Source organism: Rhinopithecus bieti, unplaced genomic scaffold (genome assembly GCF_001698545.2).
Source record: "Rhinopithecus bieti isolate Rb0 unplaced genomic scaffold, ASM169854v2 scaffold_7684, whole genome shotgun sequence".
Classification (NCBI taxonomy): Eukaryota; Metazoa; Chordata; class Mammalia; order Primates; family Cercopithecidae; genus Rhinopithecus; species Rhinopithecus bieti.
This window is the reverse complement of record NW_016806071.1, coordinates 3,220,976-3,239,196: the sequence shown is the minus strand read 5'-3', so window position 1 is coordinate 3,239,196 and position 18,221 is coordinate 3,220,976. Positions and strand designations below refer to the sequence as shown.

General features: G+C 42.7%; 1 protein-coding gene across 1 annotated transcript in view; it reads left to right on the top strand.

Moving 5' to 3' along the window:
- Positions 1-18,221, top strand: part of ZYG11A (zyg-11 family member A, cell cycle regulator) — a 55,669-nt gene that overhangs the window by 28,757 nt on the left and 8,691 nt on the right. Inside the window, 5 exon segments of the mRNA XM_017874589.1 lie at positions 1,275-1,396; positions 1,485-1,535; positions 10,566-10,727; positions 10,809-10,853; positions 14,308-14,502. Of these exon segments, the coding sequence (XP_017730078.1) occupies positions 1,275-1,396; positions 1,485-1,535; positions 10,566-10,727; positions 10,809-10,853; positions 14,308-14,502 (575 nt within the window).

Genomic DNA, 18,221 nt, shown 5'->3' with positions numbered 1-18,221 from the left:
GTGACGGTGCCTTTGTTCTGTCGGCCAGGCTGGGTGTGTAGTGGCCCGCTCTCGGCTCCCTCTTGGTTTCATCTTCCGGGTCTATTTCATTCTCCTGCCTCAGCCTCCTGAGTAGCTGGGACTACAGACGCCCGCCACATCGCCCGGCTAATTTTTTGTATATTTAGTAGAGACGGGGTTTCACCGTGTTGGCCAGGATGGTCTCGATCTCCTGACCTCGTGATCCGCCCGTCTCGGCCTCCCAAAGTGCTGGGATTACAGGCTTGAGCCACTGCGCCCGGCCTCCTCATTTGTTAAATAATGCCTCTTACCAGCATTAGATACGATAGTGTCTGTAAAGTACAGGCTATTCTAAAGAATATTAGTAATAGGCCGGGCGCAGTGGCTCACACCTGTAATCCCAGCACTTTGGGAGGCCGAGGTGGGTGGATCACGAGGTCAGGAGATCGAGACCACCCTGGCCAACATGGTGAAACCCCATCTCCACTAAAAATACAAAAATTAGCTGGGCGTGGTGGCGTGCGCCTGTAGTCCCAGCTACTTGGCAGGCTGAGGCAGGAGAATCCCTTGAACCCCGGAGGCGGAGGTTGCAGTGAGCCAAGATTGCACCATTGCACTCCATCCTGGGCGACAGAGCGAGACTCCATCTCAAAAAAAAAAGAAAGAAAAAAAAGAAAAAGAATATTAGTAATTTATTCATTTTGTTATGTAATTATTATTTTAATAGTAATTTACTTTTTAATTATTTAGAAAATCATCATCATCCTAGCCATTCCAGAAGGATTTCCCTTGAGGCCTTAGCAGTCTCTCAGATTCACAAGTTTTAAAACATTTATAATAGCTGACATAAAAGAGCAGAGAAATGAGGCACGAGCTAACAAGAGCAAAGCCCCTGATTTGTGAATACAAGGTTTAGGCTGAGTCACTTTGTAACTGAGTGATGTTTGCTGCAGCATTTTAGCATTGTCTACTACTCAGATTACAAATTGCTACCACTCTGGAAATTCCCTTTCTTTTTCAGACCCATCGTAGTAGAAACTGGATGATAAATACATTTTTTCTTAGATTTGCTCATCTTTATGTAAATTCTGTGTATTTTGCTCACATTCTTATTTGCATACTCTCCTATCCCCTGCCTGGTCTCTCTGCCAGATGCTCTTGGTTTTCAGAGCTGAGGATTGAAAAGTCCAAGACTGTTTTTGGTATAGAATTACTCGGGGAATGCCAAATGATTTCTTCTGTGTAGTTTCACAAACTTTCTATATGGTTGTGAGAAAAATAAATACTGCTTTTCAGGTTTGATGCTGCCAAGTTTGTCATGAGATGGCTCTGTAAGCATGAAAACCCCAAGATGCAAACAATGGCAGTGAGTGTCACCTCTATTCTAGCTCTGCAGGTATGTGATTTCTTAAAGGCAAGATTTCTGTCTCTCTAGTTTTTATACAGGTTCCATAGTTCACTTGAGTCTTTCTGTTTGCTTACAGCTCTCACCTGAGCAAATGGCACAGCTTGAAGAGCTCTTCATGGCAGTTAAGGTAGGTTCCTTATCACGTTCATAACCTTTTTTTTTTTTTTAAAAGTCAAATTTATGATTGTAGCTTAAAAAAAAATCAAATCATTCCAAAAGGCCTACTAAAGTGAGAAATCTGAAAGACTTTCTCCCCAGATGAAACTTTCTAATTTTGTAGCTATTTCTTTTGATATATACCTCTAAGTATCTTTTTTTTTTTTGAGACAGAGTCTCACTCTGTCGCCCAGGCTGGAGTGCAGTGACGCGATCTTGGCTCACTGCAGCCTCTGCCTCCTGGATTCAAGCGATTCTCCTGCCTCAGCCTCCTGAGTAGCTGGGATTATAGGCATCCCACACCTGGCTAATTTTTGTATTTTTAGTGGAGATGGGGTTTCACCATGTTGGACAGGCTGGTCTTGAACTCCTGACCTCGTGATCTGCCCGCCTAGGCATCCCAAAGTGCAGGGATTACAGGCATGAGCCACCACACCTGGCCATACCTCCACATTTCTAAATAAAATACTTATACTATAGTTTCTTGATTGAGCAGTTTTAGGTGTTACTGATTTTGCTACTACTACGGTAGGTAAGAACTTAGCTCTCCTACATATCTTTCTACAATTTACTTCCTCCTCCAGTCCCCAACAAATTTATATCACAATTTAAAATAAATCATTAATCAGTATTTATGTTATGATTATGTTAACATCGTTCACTAAAAAATTTATATCATTGGGCCGGGCGTGGTGGCTCACGCCTGTATTCCCAGCACTTTGGGAGGCTGAGGTGGGTGGATCACAAGTCAGGAGATCGAGACCATCTTGGACAATGTGGTGAAACCCCCTCTCTACTAAAATACAAAATATAAAATTAGATGGTTGTAGTGGTGCGTGCCTGTAATCCCAGCTATGTGGGAGACTGAGGCACGAGAATTGTTTGAACCCAGGAGGTGGAGGTTGCAGTGAGCTGAGATCGCACAGGTGCACTCCAGCCTGGTGACAGAGTAAGACTGTCTCAAAAAAAAAAACAGAAAATCATTGTTTTATTCTGTACTTTTTATTTTTATTTTATTACATGAATTTTTTTCCTCTTGTCACTCAGGCTACTGTGCAATGGCACGATCTCGGCTCACTGTAATCTCTGCCTCCTGGGTTCAAGAAATTCTCCCGCCTCAGACTCCCAAATAGCTGGGATTACAGGGATGTGCCACCACGCCTGGCTAATTTTGTATTTTTTGTAGAGACAGGGTTTCACTATGTTGGTCAGGCTGTTCTTGAACTCCTGATCTCAGGTGATCCACCCAACTCAGCTTTCCAGAGTGCTGGGTTTACAAGTGTGAGCTGCCGCGCTCAGCCTGGTTATATGAATTTTTATCATTAATGTCTCAGCATGTTTTTGTACTTTTTTTTTATGGCATTTGAGCCATCTTTTTTTTTTTCTTTTTTTTTTTTTTTTTTTTTTTTTGAGCTGTGTGGTCTCTCTTTGTAGCCCAGCCTGGAGTGCAGTGGCATGATGATGGCTCACTGCAGCCTCGACTTCCTGGACTCAAGTGATCCTCCCACCTTAGCTTCCCAAGTAGTTGGGGACACAGGTGCATGCCACCAAATGACTGGGCATATATATATATATATATATATATATATTTCTTTTAGTTACTTGCAGAGATGACGTCTTGCTATGTTGCCCAGGCTAGTCTTAAATTCCTGGGTTCAAGTGGTTCTTCTACCTTGGCCTCCCAAAGTGCTGGGATTACAGGTTTGAGCCACCACAACTGGCCTTTTTTTCTTTTTCCTCAAGAGTTATTTATTTATATATTTATTTTTGAGATGGAGTCTCGCTCTGTCGCCCAGGCTGGAATGCAGTGGTGCAATCTCAGCTCACTGCAACCTCTGCCTCCCGGGTTCAAGCGATTCTCCTGCCTCAGCCTCCTGAGTAGCTGGGATTACAGGAGCGCACCACCACGACTGGCTGATTTTTATATTTTTAGTAGAGACGGGGTTTCACTATGTTGGTCAGGCTGGTCTCGAACTGACCTTGTGATCCGCCCACCTCGGCCTCCCAAAGTGCTGGGATTACAGGAGTGAGCCACCGTGCCCAGCCGAATCATTTGTGTTATTTGTAAACTGTCTGTGGCTTTTTTCTACTTTACAGGATTTTTTATACATTAAGGAAATAAGCCTTTGACTATGATATTGGGTGCATGTATTTTCTCCCATTTTACTGTTTATTTTCAATTCATTTATGGGATGTTTTATGATGCAATAATTTTTTATTTTCATGTAGTTGAAATCATTCTCTTTTATTGTGCATCTGGGATTGATGGCACACTGCAAAGTATTTCCCTCCATCATGAAGTATTTTTAAAAATTCTTTGTTTTGTTTTGTTTGAGAGACTTGATCTCATCCTGTGCTGAAGCTGGTGTGTAGTGGCAAGTGGTATGATCATAGTTCATTGCAGCTTTATCCTCCTGGGCTCAAGCGACCCTCTTGAGTAGCTGTGTTGGTAGTCACCACATTCAGCCTCCTCACGTTTTTAATCCTACCATTTCTGTTCTTTCTTTTTTTTCTTTGGAATTTTTTTGAGATGTTGGGTCAGTTCAAGTTTTCTTCTCTGTGTGTTTCTACTTGCCTTTGCACTCTTTATGCTACCTTTATCATACTAAATTCCCCTGTATATATCTAGTGTTAGACTTTATTCTGTTCCATTAATTTGCATGTCTGTCTACTCACTAACTTTTATCTTTTTTTTTTCTTTTTTCTTTTTTTTTTTTGAGACGCAGTCCTGCTCTGTTGCCAGGCTGGAGTGCAGTGGCCGGATCTCAGCTCACTGCAAGCTCTGCCTCCCGGGTTTACGCCATTCTCCTGCCTCAGCCTCCCAAGTAGCTGGGACTACAGGTGCCCGCCGACTCGCCCGGCTAGTTTTTTCTATTTTTTTTTAGTAGAGACGGGGTTTCACCATGTTAGCCAGGATGGTCTCGATCTCCTGACCTCGTGATCCGCCCGTCTCGGCCTCCCAAAGTGCTGGGATTACAGGCTTGAGCCACCGCGCCCGGCCTAATTTTTGTATTTTTAGTAGAGATGGGGTTTTACCATTTTGGTCAGCCTGGTCACTAACTTTATCAATACGTAAATATTTAAGATCTGTCCTCAGAATTCTTTCAGTTATCCTTATCTATTTGTTTTTTCTGTGCAGACACCAGAATTGGCTTCCTGTTTCTTAGGGGAAAAAGCCCATTTTCTTTGGGATTGTATTATAGATTGATGTAGGAAAATTGACATCCTGTAATTTCCCCTATCTTGGAACAAGAGTGTGTTTATTCAAGTCTTTCTTGTCCTTCAGAAGTATGTTCAAGTGTTTGTCATGTTATTATATGCTTCTTACATTTATTCTAAGGGTTTTACTTTTTGCATTGCTGTTACGGATGGAATCTTATGCTTATGAGTATCTAATATCTAGTGTTAGGTTTATTTTGTCTTGTTAGCTTGTATGTCTGTTTACAATAGAGATGAAATCAAGAATAAAAATCAAGAGTGATTTTGGATGTGTTCATTACTGAGATGCTTGAAATGTCAAGAAGGCAGTTTGAATTTTTTTTTGAGACAGAGTCTGCCTCTGTCGCCGAGGCTGAAGTGCAGTGGCCCCATCTTGGCTCACTGCAACCTCCACCTCCTGAGTTCAAGCCATTCTCCTGCCTCAGCCTTCCAAGTAACTGGGATTACAGGTGTGTGCCACCATGCCTGGCTAATATTTTTGTATCTTTAGTAGAGATGAGGTTTCACCATGTTGACCAGGCTGGTCTCAAACTCCTAACCTCAGGTGATTCACCCGCCTTGGTCTCCCAAAGTGCTGGGATTACAGGCATGAGCCACCGCACCTGGCCCAGTTTGAATTTTTAGTACAGACGGGGTTTCACCATGTTGACCAGGCTGATCTCAAACTCCTGACCTCAGGTGATCCACCTGCCTCGGCCTCCCAAAGTGCTGGGATTTTAAGTGTGAACCTCCACACCAGGCAAGATTTGTTTCAAAATGTTACTGCTCATTGATAATGCACCAGCCACCCAAGAGTTCTGATGGAGATGTACAAGCAAGGAAGTTAATATTTTCCTGCTTGTTATACAGTATCCATTCTGCAGCCCATGGATCAGCGAGTAATTTATTAATTAATTATTTATTTATTATTTAAGAAACATTTTATGGCCTGGTGTGGTGGCTCACACCTGCAATCTCAGCATTTTGGGAGGCCGAGGCAGGCAGATCAGTTGCGGTCAGGAGTTTCAGACTAGCCTGGCCAACATGGTGAAACCCCATCTATATTAAAAATACGAAAAAAATAGCCCGGCATGGTGACACACGCCTGTAATCCTAGCCACTCAGGAGGCTGAGGTGGGAGGATCACTTGAACCTGGGAAGCGGAGGTTGCAGTGAGCTGAGATTGAGCCACTGTACTTCAGCATGGGTCATGACAGAGTGAGACTCGGTCTCAAAAAAAGAAAAGAAAGAACAAAGAAACATTTTATAAGACTAGACCTGCCATAGATAGGGATTCCCCTGACGAATTTGGACAAAGTAAACCGAAAACCTTTTGAAAGGATTCACCATTCTAGATACCATTAAGAAAATACATAGCGGTAGCTCATGTCTGTAATTCTAGCACTTTGGGAGGCCAAGGCGAGCAGATTACTTGAGGCCAGGAATTTGAGACCAGCCTGGGCAACATGGCGAAACCCCGTCTCTATAAAATGTTGGCCAGGAATGGTGGCATGCATTTGTACTCTCAGCTACTTAGGAGGCTGAAATGGGAAGATCACTGGAACCCTAGGAGATTGAAGCTGCAGTGAGCGGTGATTGTGCCCTTGTACTCCAGCCTGGGTGACAGAGACAGACCCTGTCTCAAAAACAAACAAACAAAAAGAGTATTCATGATTCTTGGGAGGAGGTCAAAATATGAACATTACCAGGAGTTCAGAAGTTGGTTGGAACCCTTGTGGATAACTTTGAGGGGTCCAGTTCTTTAGTGGAAGGAGTAACTGTAGATGCCAAGAGAACTAAAATTATAAATGGAGCCTGGAGATGTGACTGAATTGCTGCAATCTAAAACTTTAACACATGAAGAATTGCTTGTTAGGGAAGAGCAAAGACGTATTTTGAGATGGAATCTAGTTCTGGTGAAGATTCTGTGAACATTGTTGTACTTTGACTTATTATATAAACCTAGTTGGGGCCAGGCGCGGTGGCTCAAGCCTGTAATCCCAGCACTTTGGGAGGCTGAGACGGGTGGATCACGAGGTCAGGAGATCGAGACCATCCTGGCTAACACGGTGAAACCCCGTCTCTACTAAAAAAAAAAAAAAATACAAAAAATTAGCCGGCAAGGTGGCGGGCGCCTGTAGTCCCAGCTACTCGGGAGGCTGAGGCAGGAGAATGGCATAAACTCGGGAGGCGGAGCTTGCAGTGAGCTGAGATCCGGCCACTGCACTCCAGCCTGGGCAACAGAGCGAGACTCCATCTCAAAAAAAAAAAGAAAAAAAACCTAGTTGGATGAGACAGCAGCAGAGTTGAGAGGATTGACTCCAAATTTGAAAGAAGTTACACGGTGGTTCATGTCTGTAATCCCAGTGCTTTGGGAGGCCGAGGAGGGCGGATCACGAGGTCAAGAAATCGAGACTAGCCTGGCCAACATGGTGAAACCCTGTCTCTACTAAAACTACAAAAATTAGCCAGGCGTGGTAGCGTATTCCTGTAGTCCCAGCTACTCAGGAGGCTGAGGCAGGAGAATCACTTGAACCCAGGAGGCAGAGGTTGCAGTGAGCCGAGATCGTGCCATTGCACTCCATCCTGGGCAACAAGAGCGAAACTTCGTCTCAAAAAAAAGAGAGAGAGAAGTTCTTTCTTGAAAGGAAGGGTCAATTGATGGGGCAAACATCATTGCTATCTTAAGAAATTGCCAGCAGCCACCACCTTGATCAGTCAGCAGCCATCAACATTGAGGCAAGACCTTTCACCAGCAAAGAGATTACCACTTGCTGAAGGCTCAGGTGATTTAGCATTTTTAATCTATGTATATACATATTTTTTAAGGTAGTCTGTTACCCAGGCTGGAGTGCAGTGGTGGGGACACATCTCAACTGCAGCTTCGACCTCCTGGGCTCAAGTGATCTTCCTGCCTGAGCCTCCTGAGTAGGTGGGGCCACCAGTGCATATCACCACACCCAGATAAAATTTTACATTTTTTTTTTTGATAGAGACAGGGTCTAGCCATGTCACTCAGGTTGGTCTTGAGCTCCTGGGCTTAAGCGATTCTCCTTCCACTGCCTCCCAAAGTGCTATGATTAAAGGCGTGAGCTGCTGCACCCAGCCATAAAATATTTTTAAATTAAAGTCTCTACATTGGGCTGGGTGTGGTGGCTCATGCTGTAAGCCCAGCACCTTAGGAGGCTGAGGCGGGCGGATCACGTGAAGTCAGGAGTTTGAGACCAGCCTGGCCAACATGGCGAAACTCCATCTCTACTAAAAATACAAAAACTAGTCGGGCGTGGTGGCACGAGCCTATAATCTCAGCTACTTGGGAGGCTAAGGCAGGAGAATCCCTTGAACCCAGGAGGTGGATATTGAAGTGAGCTGAGATCATACCACTGTACTCCAGCCTTGGCAACACAGTGAGACTGTCTCAAAAAAAAGGGTATCCACATTGTTTTTTAGACACAGTGCTATTGCGCACTTAGCAGACTACATTATAGTGTAAATATAGCTTTTGTATGCAGTGGGAGAACAAATTTGTGTTATTTGTTACTTGATTGTGGTAGTCTGGAATTGAACCCACAGTCTCTCCTAGATGTGCCTGTTTATTGAGGGGGGAAAAAAAGGATGAACCAGAAAAGGAGATTGAGAAGGAGCATCCAAAGTGCAATAGAAGCAAAACCGAGAGAGGATGTTTTAGAATCCAAGAGGAATGTTTCAGGAAAAATTGGGCCATTATGTCAAATACTGCTGAGTGATGGAGTGACATGAGGACAGAGTTGACCATTGGATTTGGTGAGAGGAAGTCATTAGTGAACTTGCTTATTTCAGTGGGGTGGTAGGCCAAAACCTGATTGGAATAGGATGGAATAGCAAATGGGAAGTGAGAAATGGGTGTAACTTTTTGATATAATTTAATGAGAAGGAAAGCAGAGGTGGGGTCAGTCTTTAAAAAGATCGACTACATTAAGACATATTTTGTGCCCACGAGAAGAGTTCTAAAGAGGGAGAAGTTGATGCCACAAACAAAATAAAAGGAAACAGTTTTGGTACTGAATCTCTGTATGTGCAGAAATTGGGTTTAGAGTAAAAGTAAAGATGTTGACTTTAGATTGGAGCAGAAGGGAAGGCAGAGTGTATGTTGATGCAAGTGCAAGCAGGTTGGTAGCTTTTGTTAGGACGAGTGGGTGTATTTCTCAATGAAAAAGAAGATGTAGAAATCAAATGAGGGGAGTGAGAAGATGGTGATTGAAGTTTGAGGAGAGAGAAGTAGTAGTAGTCTTTGGAGAAAATTCATTAGGAAATAAAGTAGTACTGACAAATACAGTTAAGTGCTCTTTTGAAATTTATGAGCAGATGTTGAAATTGAGACCAGGTGAACTCAGTCTTTTTCGATATTAATATGTTGAATGTTGGGAGGTATGGAGTAACTGATAGTTACGTTTAACTCAAGTAGGAGTTTTGCCATATAATGTTATGGAGGAACATATCCCAGGAACATAAAGTTGCTGGGAGGGGTAACAGGACTAGATAAGATACAGATAAAGCGAGCAAGCTAGGCACTTGTCATAGACAACGGATAAGTCTCCTCTGTGTCTTAGATTTTTCATCCGAAAAACAGGTCTCAGTTGAAAAAATGACATCTGTCATAGTAGTAACAGTGCACAGTTATTTTGAGTATCATTAAGCTAAATTGTGTGATCAAGGGCCTGGCCACTGTGATACGCTCAGGGACAGGCTCACTTCCCGGGCTCCTGGTCTTGCTCTCGTTCATCTAACTAGCTGCCTAGGTGAGTGCACCCATCTCATCTGCCACCCTTTTCTTCTCCTCTTGACTTTCACAGATTTATTTTTGTGATGAAGTCTCTTGACACATTCTCAACTGATTGGGCAGAATATTTGAGGTGGTCTCATTCTTCTTGAAAATACACATTCTGATTTGTTTGGTGCTGTTATATTTTATGTATCTTTTCATCAGCTGGTTAAAGTGAAAATTGTTTGTCTTTTTCCTCTCACATGACAGTCTGATATTGAAAGAGACCGTAAATACTAGCTTGACTTCTTTCTTGAAATGTTGATCTCAAATGGTACTTTGCAGTCTGTCAAAGTGAACCAGTGGCCTCTTCAAGATGTGAGGTCATGTGATGGAATGCTGTCCTGGTGTTCTAGCCCCACTGACCTGCTCAGTGGCTTAAAGCAGCAGACTTTCCTGCCCCAAACTTTGCCTGGCATGTGCTTCCTCCCCCTCTTCCCCGAGCCCCATTCCTGCCTGTCCCCATTTCTTATTGGGCTGGTTTAACCTCCTTTTCTTCTGGTCTCAGTTACACATTATTTTTGTATGGAGGCTCCCTTCTCCCATCCTTCCTAAAGCCTAAATTTTAGGCTTTTATGTGTTTCCATCAGATAATTAACCAAAATTTAAAATTCTTTTATTTAATTTTAAAAAGTCAACTTTTTTTTGTCTGACTTCTACCCCCCCACCTTTTTTTTTTTGTACTTGGTTTAAAGAAGGTATTGAGTAAGTGATCTAAATAAAAATAATGGAATAGCTAATAATGTACTTGATTATGAACTTAATGACCATATGCCAAGAACTGGACTAAGTGCTCACTAAACTTAAATTTTTTTCATTTAATCCTCACAAAACTGTAAAAGTAGTTGTAACTTATTTTATAGAAAGAAAATAGATCACAAAGCTACTCAGTGGCAGAACTTGGGTTTAGAACCGAGGTTTGATGCATCTTAACATTGCTTTCTTTATACTGCAATTGATTATTCATTAGAGCATCTAACTCCCTGTCTCTTTGGTTTTTAGGAACTTCTAGCAATAGTAAAACAAAAGACTACTGAGAATTTAGATGATGTCACCCTCTTGTTTACTTTGAAAGCACTTTGGAATCTTACAGATGGGTCTCCAGCTGCCTGCAAGCACTTTATTGAAAATCAAGGATTGGAAATCTTCATCCAAGTCTTGGAGGTAGGAAGACAGGATTGAGTTTATATGTAAAGTTCTTTTCTTCATGATAAAGTAACCTGTATATATCTATTTTTTTGACAGACCTTTTCAGAGTCAGCAATACAAAGCAAAGTACTTGGTCTTTTGGTAAGGTGAATTGTTTTGAATTAATTTTAATTGCTTGAAAACAAAACCTAACACTTATATAGTACCTACTATATGCTAGGCACTAATGTAAGCAATTTACATGTATAAACTCATTTAATCTTTACATTAGCTCTACAGAGTAAATACCATTGTGTATCAGTTATCTATTGTTATGAACAAACTATAGCTTAGTGGCTTAAAACAGTAGCCGTTTAATTTACTTATGAATCTGTGGGTCAGTAGTTTGAGCTCAGCTCAGCTGTAAAGTTCTTCTGGTCTGTCTGGTCTCATGTGGGGTCACTTATGTAACTGCAGTCATCTGGTGGCTTGACTGGGGCTGGAGGGTCTAAGAAGGCCTGACTCTCATGTCTGACAGTTGGTGCTGCTTACCAGCTGGCAGGCTTTTTGTCCACGGGCTTCTCCACGTGGCAGTCTCAGAGGGTAGGCCCCACTGTCCAAGTGCTTTTTAAACCTCTGCTTATGTCACCTTGCTAATGTTTCATAGGACAACACAGATGATATATTTAAACCCAGATTAAAGGCAGTAAAGTCACACTGCTATGGGGAGTATATACAGGGATAGGAAAAGTTGTGTTATTTTTGTATTCTACCATACACTGTTATCCATGTTTCATAGAGAATCTGAGTCTCAGAAATGCAATTTATCCTAATTAGAACTCAAACTCAGCTGGGCACAGTGGCTCATGCCTGTAATCCCAGCACTTTGGGAGGCCAAAGTGGGTGGATCACCTGAGGTCAGGAGACCAGCCTGGCCAACAAGGCGAAACCCTGTCTCTACTAAAAATAAATACAAAAATTAGCTGGGCATGGTAGCACATACCTGTAATCCCAGATACTTGGGAGGCTGAGGCAGGAGAATCACTTGAACCTGGGAGGTAGAGGTTGAGGTGAACCAAGATCGTACCACTGTACTCTAGCCTGGGCAACAAGAATGAAACTCTGCTCAAAAAAAAAAAAAAAAAAAAACACTGAGGCAGTCTGGCTCCAGACCCTCTGATACTAATCAGTTTACTATACTACTTTATCCAGGCAGTCAATTTTTTTTTTTTTAGCGATTTCTTTGTTGGTACTTATATACTGCCTTCAATCAAGATATTCTACAATTGAGACATTTCTTTGTTTCCTAAAGCTAAAGGTGAAGATTTTTCAATAAGTAATAAAGCCATATAGTAAGCACCTTCACTTTGCCATGCTGTATGCATTGGAAAGACACAGATGCATGAAATATGTCAAGATGATGGTGCTCATAACTTTGGGGGCAGTGTTAGACATGTGTACAAATAGGTGTCTGATTTACGACTGACAAGTGAGTGCTGCAAGAGAGGCACTGAGTCCATTGGGAGCCTTGGTCCTGAACTCATAGAGGGACTGTGCCCTATCTTCATGTATCTCACACATACAGGACTCACAACAAAGTAGATGTGAAAGGCCTCACAGAGAGGAATAAATGATTAATACTGGAAATCTGGAAGGTATGGAAAAGTATAAAGAAGGGACAAAGTCATTTTTGGCTAGGGAAGATTATTTATAATGTAATAAATAAGTGTAAATAATCATTGAGGAACACTGTTAAAATGGAATGGTTAGAATTTGGGGAAAAAGTAGGAAGGTGAAAAGGAACGGGAAATAATGCCAGAAAGTTGGATTGATGACTCATATATCCTAAACAATTCTACATATCCTACTAGCTGACCTAAAAGATCGTCCACTTTTCTTTTCTTTTTTTTTTTTTTTGTCTCGCTCTTGTCACCCAGGCTGGAGTGCAATGGCGTGATCTTGGCTCATTGCAACCTCTGCCTCCAGGGTTCAAGTGATTCTCCCACCTCAGCCTCCCAAGTAGCTGGGATTACAGGCATGCACCACCACGCCTGGCTAATTTTTGTATTTTTTTAGTAGAGAGAGGGTTTCACTGTCTCCACTAAAAGAGAGGCCAGGATGGTTTCAATCTCTTGATCTCGTGATCTGCCTGCCTCAGCCTCCCAAAGTGCTGGGATTACAGGTGTGACCCACCACACCCAGCCCACTTTCTTTCTTTCTTTCTTTTTTTTTTGAGAGATCCAGAATGTGAGGATTTATAAGAAAAATCTTGGGACTCACCTGTGGTGCCCCTGTCAGTTGTGCTAAGAACGTCATGTTAGGGGGTAACATGATAGACTTAACACTGAAATCATGCATTGATGAGGGATATAGCTGGTCTTGGGAAAAACAGGCGTGGGGGGACATCTCGATATCTGCTTCAATCTTTAGTGTCCTATGTGCCTCAATATAGTAGTGTCTAGGGTGTGCTTTCCTGAATGGTTCATCAGAAGCAGCAGTTAACACTAACACAAACTGCTGTGTTTACTTTTGACTGTTTCACCTCATTAAACCTTTGGTTTTTCATTTTTGTAGACAGATTCTCCCAGTGATTCCAGCCTCCTGAGACTGACATCCCCTACCCTTGAGTGTGGGCAGGACCTGTTTCTTGATTCTGGCCAAGGGAATATGGCAGAGATAAGATATCACTCCCATGATTATGTTGCTGTATACTTATATATATGTAATCTGTCCTGCTAGCAGGCCCACTGTAGGGACTCTTTCTCTGTGGCCCTGACGGAGCAAACAGTCATGAAGTAAGTGGTTAGAGGAGGGAGGAGCCCACAGTTTAAGGAACTTGGGGCAGCTTCTAGGAGCTAAACGTGGCCTCCAGCAAGAAACTGAATCACTCAGTCCTGCAGCCACCGGAAATGAATTCTGCCAGCAGTCTGAGTGAGGCTGGCAGTAAATTCTCCCCCAGTGGAGCCTCCAGGTGAAAATGCAGCCCAGCCAGCACTTTGATTGCAGCCCTGTGAGATCTCAGAGAAGAGGGTCTAGCTAAGTCATGCCGAGACTCCTGCCCCACAGAAACCAGGAAATCATAAATGCATATTGTTTTACGCCACTAAGTTTGTGGTAATTTGTTACACAGCATAGAAAATTAGTGTAACGTATAAAATAAAGAAAATACTGCCTGACTTTCATTGTTATTATTAAGAGATAACGTAAACTTGAGCAGACCTTCAGTAATGTTAAGTATTTGAGTTAGGCCTTGATTTGTACTCTAGTTCATCCAGTTATTAGCAGTGTGAACTTGACAAGTTTGTCATGCTTAGTGTCACGTTTCTTTGTAGTAGTATTTTAAAGATTAAATGAGATAAAGTAGATAAAAAGACAATTTTATTTATCTAGTACTGTGCCTGGCACTTAGTAAGTACCTATTTAGTGACTGTTGTTAATGATCATCCTTATCAAGGGAGTTGGATTGTGGGCTTTAGGCTTGCTTGAGGCGGAGGTGGGAATAGGAGTAAGTGTTCTGAATGTATCTGACCTGAGAAGCAGGAAAGTGAAAAAAGTCAATTCCTGATTCTCCCCTCCCTTCTCGTCTCTGGGGTTCTCTGCTCCACCTGACCTGTAGAACAACATAGCAGAAATCAGAGAGCTCTCTTCCAAGCTGGTGACCGATGATGCGCTGAAGCATATCAACAGTTTACTCTGTAGCAGGGAAATGGAAGTCAGCTATTTTGCTGCAGGTATCATTGCCCACCTGACGTCTGACAGACAACTTTGGATATCCCGTGACTTCCAGAGGCGTGCTCTTCTCCAAGATCTGGTACAGGAACCACATTCTTCTTTACAAAATCCAGAGTAATCTCTAATTACAGAAAATGTAGTTTTCTAAATCATAATAATATGATTGTAGAAAGTGGGAAAAATAGGCCAGGCGCAGTGGCTCATGCCTGTGATCCCAGCACTTTGGGAGGCCGAGGCAGGCAGATTACAAGGTCAGGAGATGGAGACCGTCCTGGCTAACACAGTGAAACCCCATCTCTACTAAAAATACAAAAAATTAGCCGGGCATGGTGGCGGGTGCCTGTAGTCCCAGCTACTCGGGAAGCTGAGGCAGGAGAATGGCGTGAACCCGGGAGGCGGAGCTTGCAGTGAGCCGAGATTGTGCCACTGCACTCCAGCCTGGTTAACAGAGCCAGACTCCGTCTCAAAAAAAAAAAGTGGGAAAATATAGAAAACTTATTACTAACCCATATCTTTCCACCCAAAACTATCTCTGTTAACATTTTGTTGCATATGACTTATTTCGGTCTCCTTTCCCATCAGCTTTTTTAAAAAATTATTTATTTTGTTGGTTTTTTTTTTTTTTTTTTGAGACAGGGTCTGTCTCCCAGGGTGGAGCACAGTGGCACAATTCATAGCTCACTGCAGCCTCAGCCTCCGAGGCTTAGGCGGTCCTCTCACCTCAACCTCCCAAGTAGCTGGGACTACAGGTGTGTGCCACCACAGCCAGCTAATTTTTGTATTTTTTGTAGATGGGGTTTTGCCATGTTGGTCAGGCTGTTCTCAAATTCCTGAGCTCAAGCAATCTGCCTACCTTGGCCTCCCAAAGTGCTGGGAATACAGGCATGAGCCATCGCGCCTAGCCAACTTCCTTAATTCTAAATAACATATTATGCTGTTGTTCTTGACTTTATCGCTTTAGGAATCTATCAATTCATTTTCCCACTTTCGGAAACTAAGATTCTTTTTCTTACTGTTTCTATGCACAGCCTTTCTAAGTGTATACTCAAGGTATAAATCTTCATACATATTCTGTACACTTCACCTACTCAGGATTTTCTTTCCCAGAGCCTTTGCATTCCTCCCATGTGGTCTGCTTATTTTGTATACCGTATATGGTGAACTGCTGTCATCCTCGGATATTCCTTTACTGTCATCCTCGGGGACCCCCTTTGCCTCTCTCGTGTTGGATTCCGTGTTTCCTGGCTTATGTGCCTCCCTGTATCTTGGTTTACTCCCACCTGTTGTTGGATCATATTCTTCAGTAGCTTCCTAAGAAGAGAGTCATGAAAATGAGACCATACCTGTTTTAAAAGGCCTTTATTTTACCCTCACATTTAATTGATCAAATGGCTGGGTATAGAATTCTAGCTTTGAAATATTTTTCCTTCAGAATTTAAAAATGTTTGCTCCATTGTCTTTTACTTGTCAGGATCACTGTTGAGAACTCCTGTGCAATTTTTTTTTAAGCTTTAAGGTTTTTGTCCTTTGTCCTCAGTGTTCAGAAATCACAATGGCTTGCCTTGTGGGTTTTTTTTTATTTTTTTGTTTATTTTTTGTTAATTTTTTTTATTTTTTGTGGGTTTATTTTCATATATTGTGTTGGGTACTTATCAGTCAGGAAGCTCATTTCCTCCCTGGGACATTTCTTTAATCATTTTTTTCTGGAATGTTGGCCTTCCCAGACTTATCTTTTCATATCTATCTCATTTATCTTTTTTGTTCTGAATCCTCTTCTAAAAATATAATATCCTGTTTTGTTTCATAGTTCCTATATCTATTTTTCTCTTATCTCTTTCAACATAATAATGATAATTTAAAATTTTATTTTATTTTATTTTTTTGAGACAGACTCTGACTCTGTTGTCCAGGCTGGAGAGCAGTGGCACAATCTCAGCTCACTGCAACCTCTGCCTCCTGGGTTCAAGTGATCCTCCTGCCGCAGCCTCCCAAGTAGCTGGGATTACAGGTGTGGTAATGCACACTTGTAAAAACACAATAATTGTTGTGTTTTTAGTAGAGATGGTTTCACCATGTTGGCCAAGCTGGTCTAGAACTGACCTCAAGTGAGCCACCTGCCTTGGCCTCCTGAAGTGCTACGATTACAGGCGTGAGCCACCATGCCTGACCAATTTAAAAAAATAGATTTTTGTTTTGTTTTGTTTTGTTTTGAGATGGAGTCTTGGTCTGTTGCCCGGGCTGGAGTGCAGTGGTGTGATCCCAGCTCATTGCATCCTCCACCTCTTGGGTTCAAGTGATCCTCCCACCTCAGCCTCCCAAGTCACTGGACTACAGCTGCGCCACCACACCTGGCTAACTTTTTAATTTTTAGTAGTGACAAGGTTTCACTATTTTGGCCAGGCTAATTGCAAACTCCTGACTTCAAGGGATCTGCCCACCTCGGCCTCCAAAAGTGCTGGGATTACACGCAGGAGCCATCATGCCCAGCCTAATTTTTAAGTTTTCCTGTTCCTCCAAGGCTTCTGTTTCCTGCAAGTTGCTTTTTTTTGTTATTTATTTTGTTCCTTTGTGTTAAGATTTTCTTAAAGTTGTGGTGATCCTGAGCTGTCCGTGGGGACAGTTATGAGTGGGACTGATTGAAAACTGCAGACAGGTAGAATGTGTCTTATTCCGTCGCCCAGGCTGGAGTGCAATGGCACAATCATAGCTCACTGCCACCTCTGCCTCCTGGGTTCAAGGAATCCCTCCGCCATCCGAGTAGCTGGGGTTACAGGCGCCTGCCACCACGCCCGGCTAATTTATATATATATATATATGTGTGTGTATATATATATATATTTTTTTTTTTAGTAGAGATGAGGTTTCACCATGTTAGTCAGGATTGTCTCAAACTCCTGACCTCAGGTGATCCACCCACCTCAGCCTCCCAAAGTGCTGGGATTACAGGCATGAGCCTCCACGCCTGGCCTAGATTTGATCTTTTAATAGGTGTTCCCTGGTGGTAGTGTTTTTAGATCTTTTGTCCTAAACTGGTTGGAACTTACCTAGAGAAGAAACTTCTATTCTTTTATGTGCAAATTATAAGCTTGGCTGGGTACGGTGGATCATGCCTGTAATCCCAGCATGCTGGGCGGCCAAGGCAGGTGGATCACCTGAGGTCAGGAGTTTGAGACCAGCCTGGCCATCATGGTGAAACCCCGTCTCCTCTAAAAATACAAAAAATAGCTGGGCATGTTAGTGCATGCCTATAATCTCAGCTGCTCGGGAGGCTGAGGCAGAATTGCTTGAACCCGGGAGACCAAAGCATCAGTAAGCAGAGATCATGCCACTGCACTCCAGCCTGGGTGGCAGAGCGAGACTCTGTCCCCAAAATAAATAAATGAATAAATAAAAGAAATAATTTTTTTTTTGAGATGGAGTCTCACTCTTGTCACCCAGGCTGGAATGCAGTGGCGCGATCTCAGCTGACTGCAACCTCCGGCTCCCGGGTTAAGTGATTCTCTTGCCTCAGCTTCCCAAGTAGCTGGGACTACAGGCACGTACCACCATGCCCAGCTAATTTTGTATTTTCAGTAGAGATGGAGTTTCACCATGTTGGCCAGGCTGGTCTCGAACTCCTGACCTCAGGTTATCTGCCCACCTCGGCCTCCCAAAGTGCTGGGATTACAGGAGTGAGCCACCACACCTGGCTAATAAATAAAATTTAAAAATATATATATAGGCCGGGCGCGGTGGCTCAAGCCTGTAATCCCAGCACTTTGGGAGGCCGAGGCGAGCGGATCACAAGGTCAGGAGGTC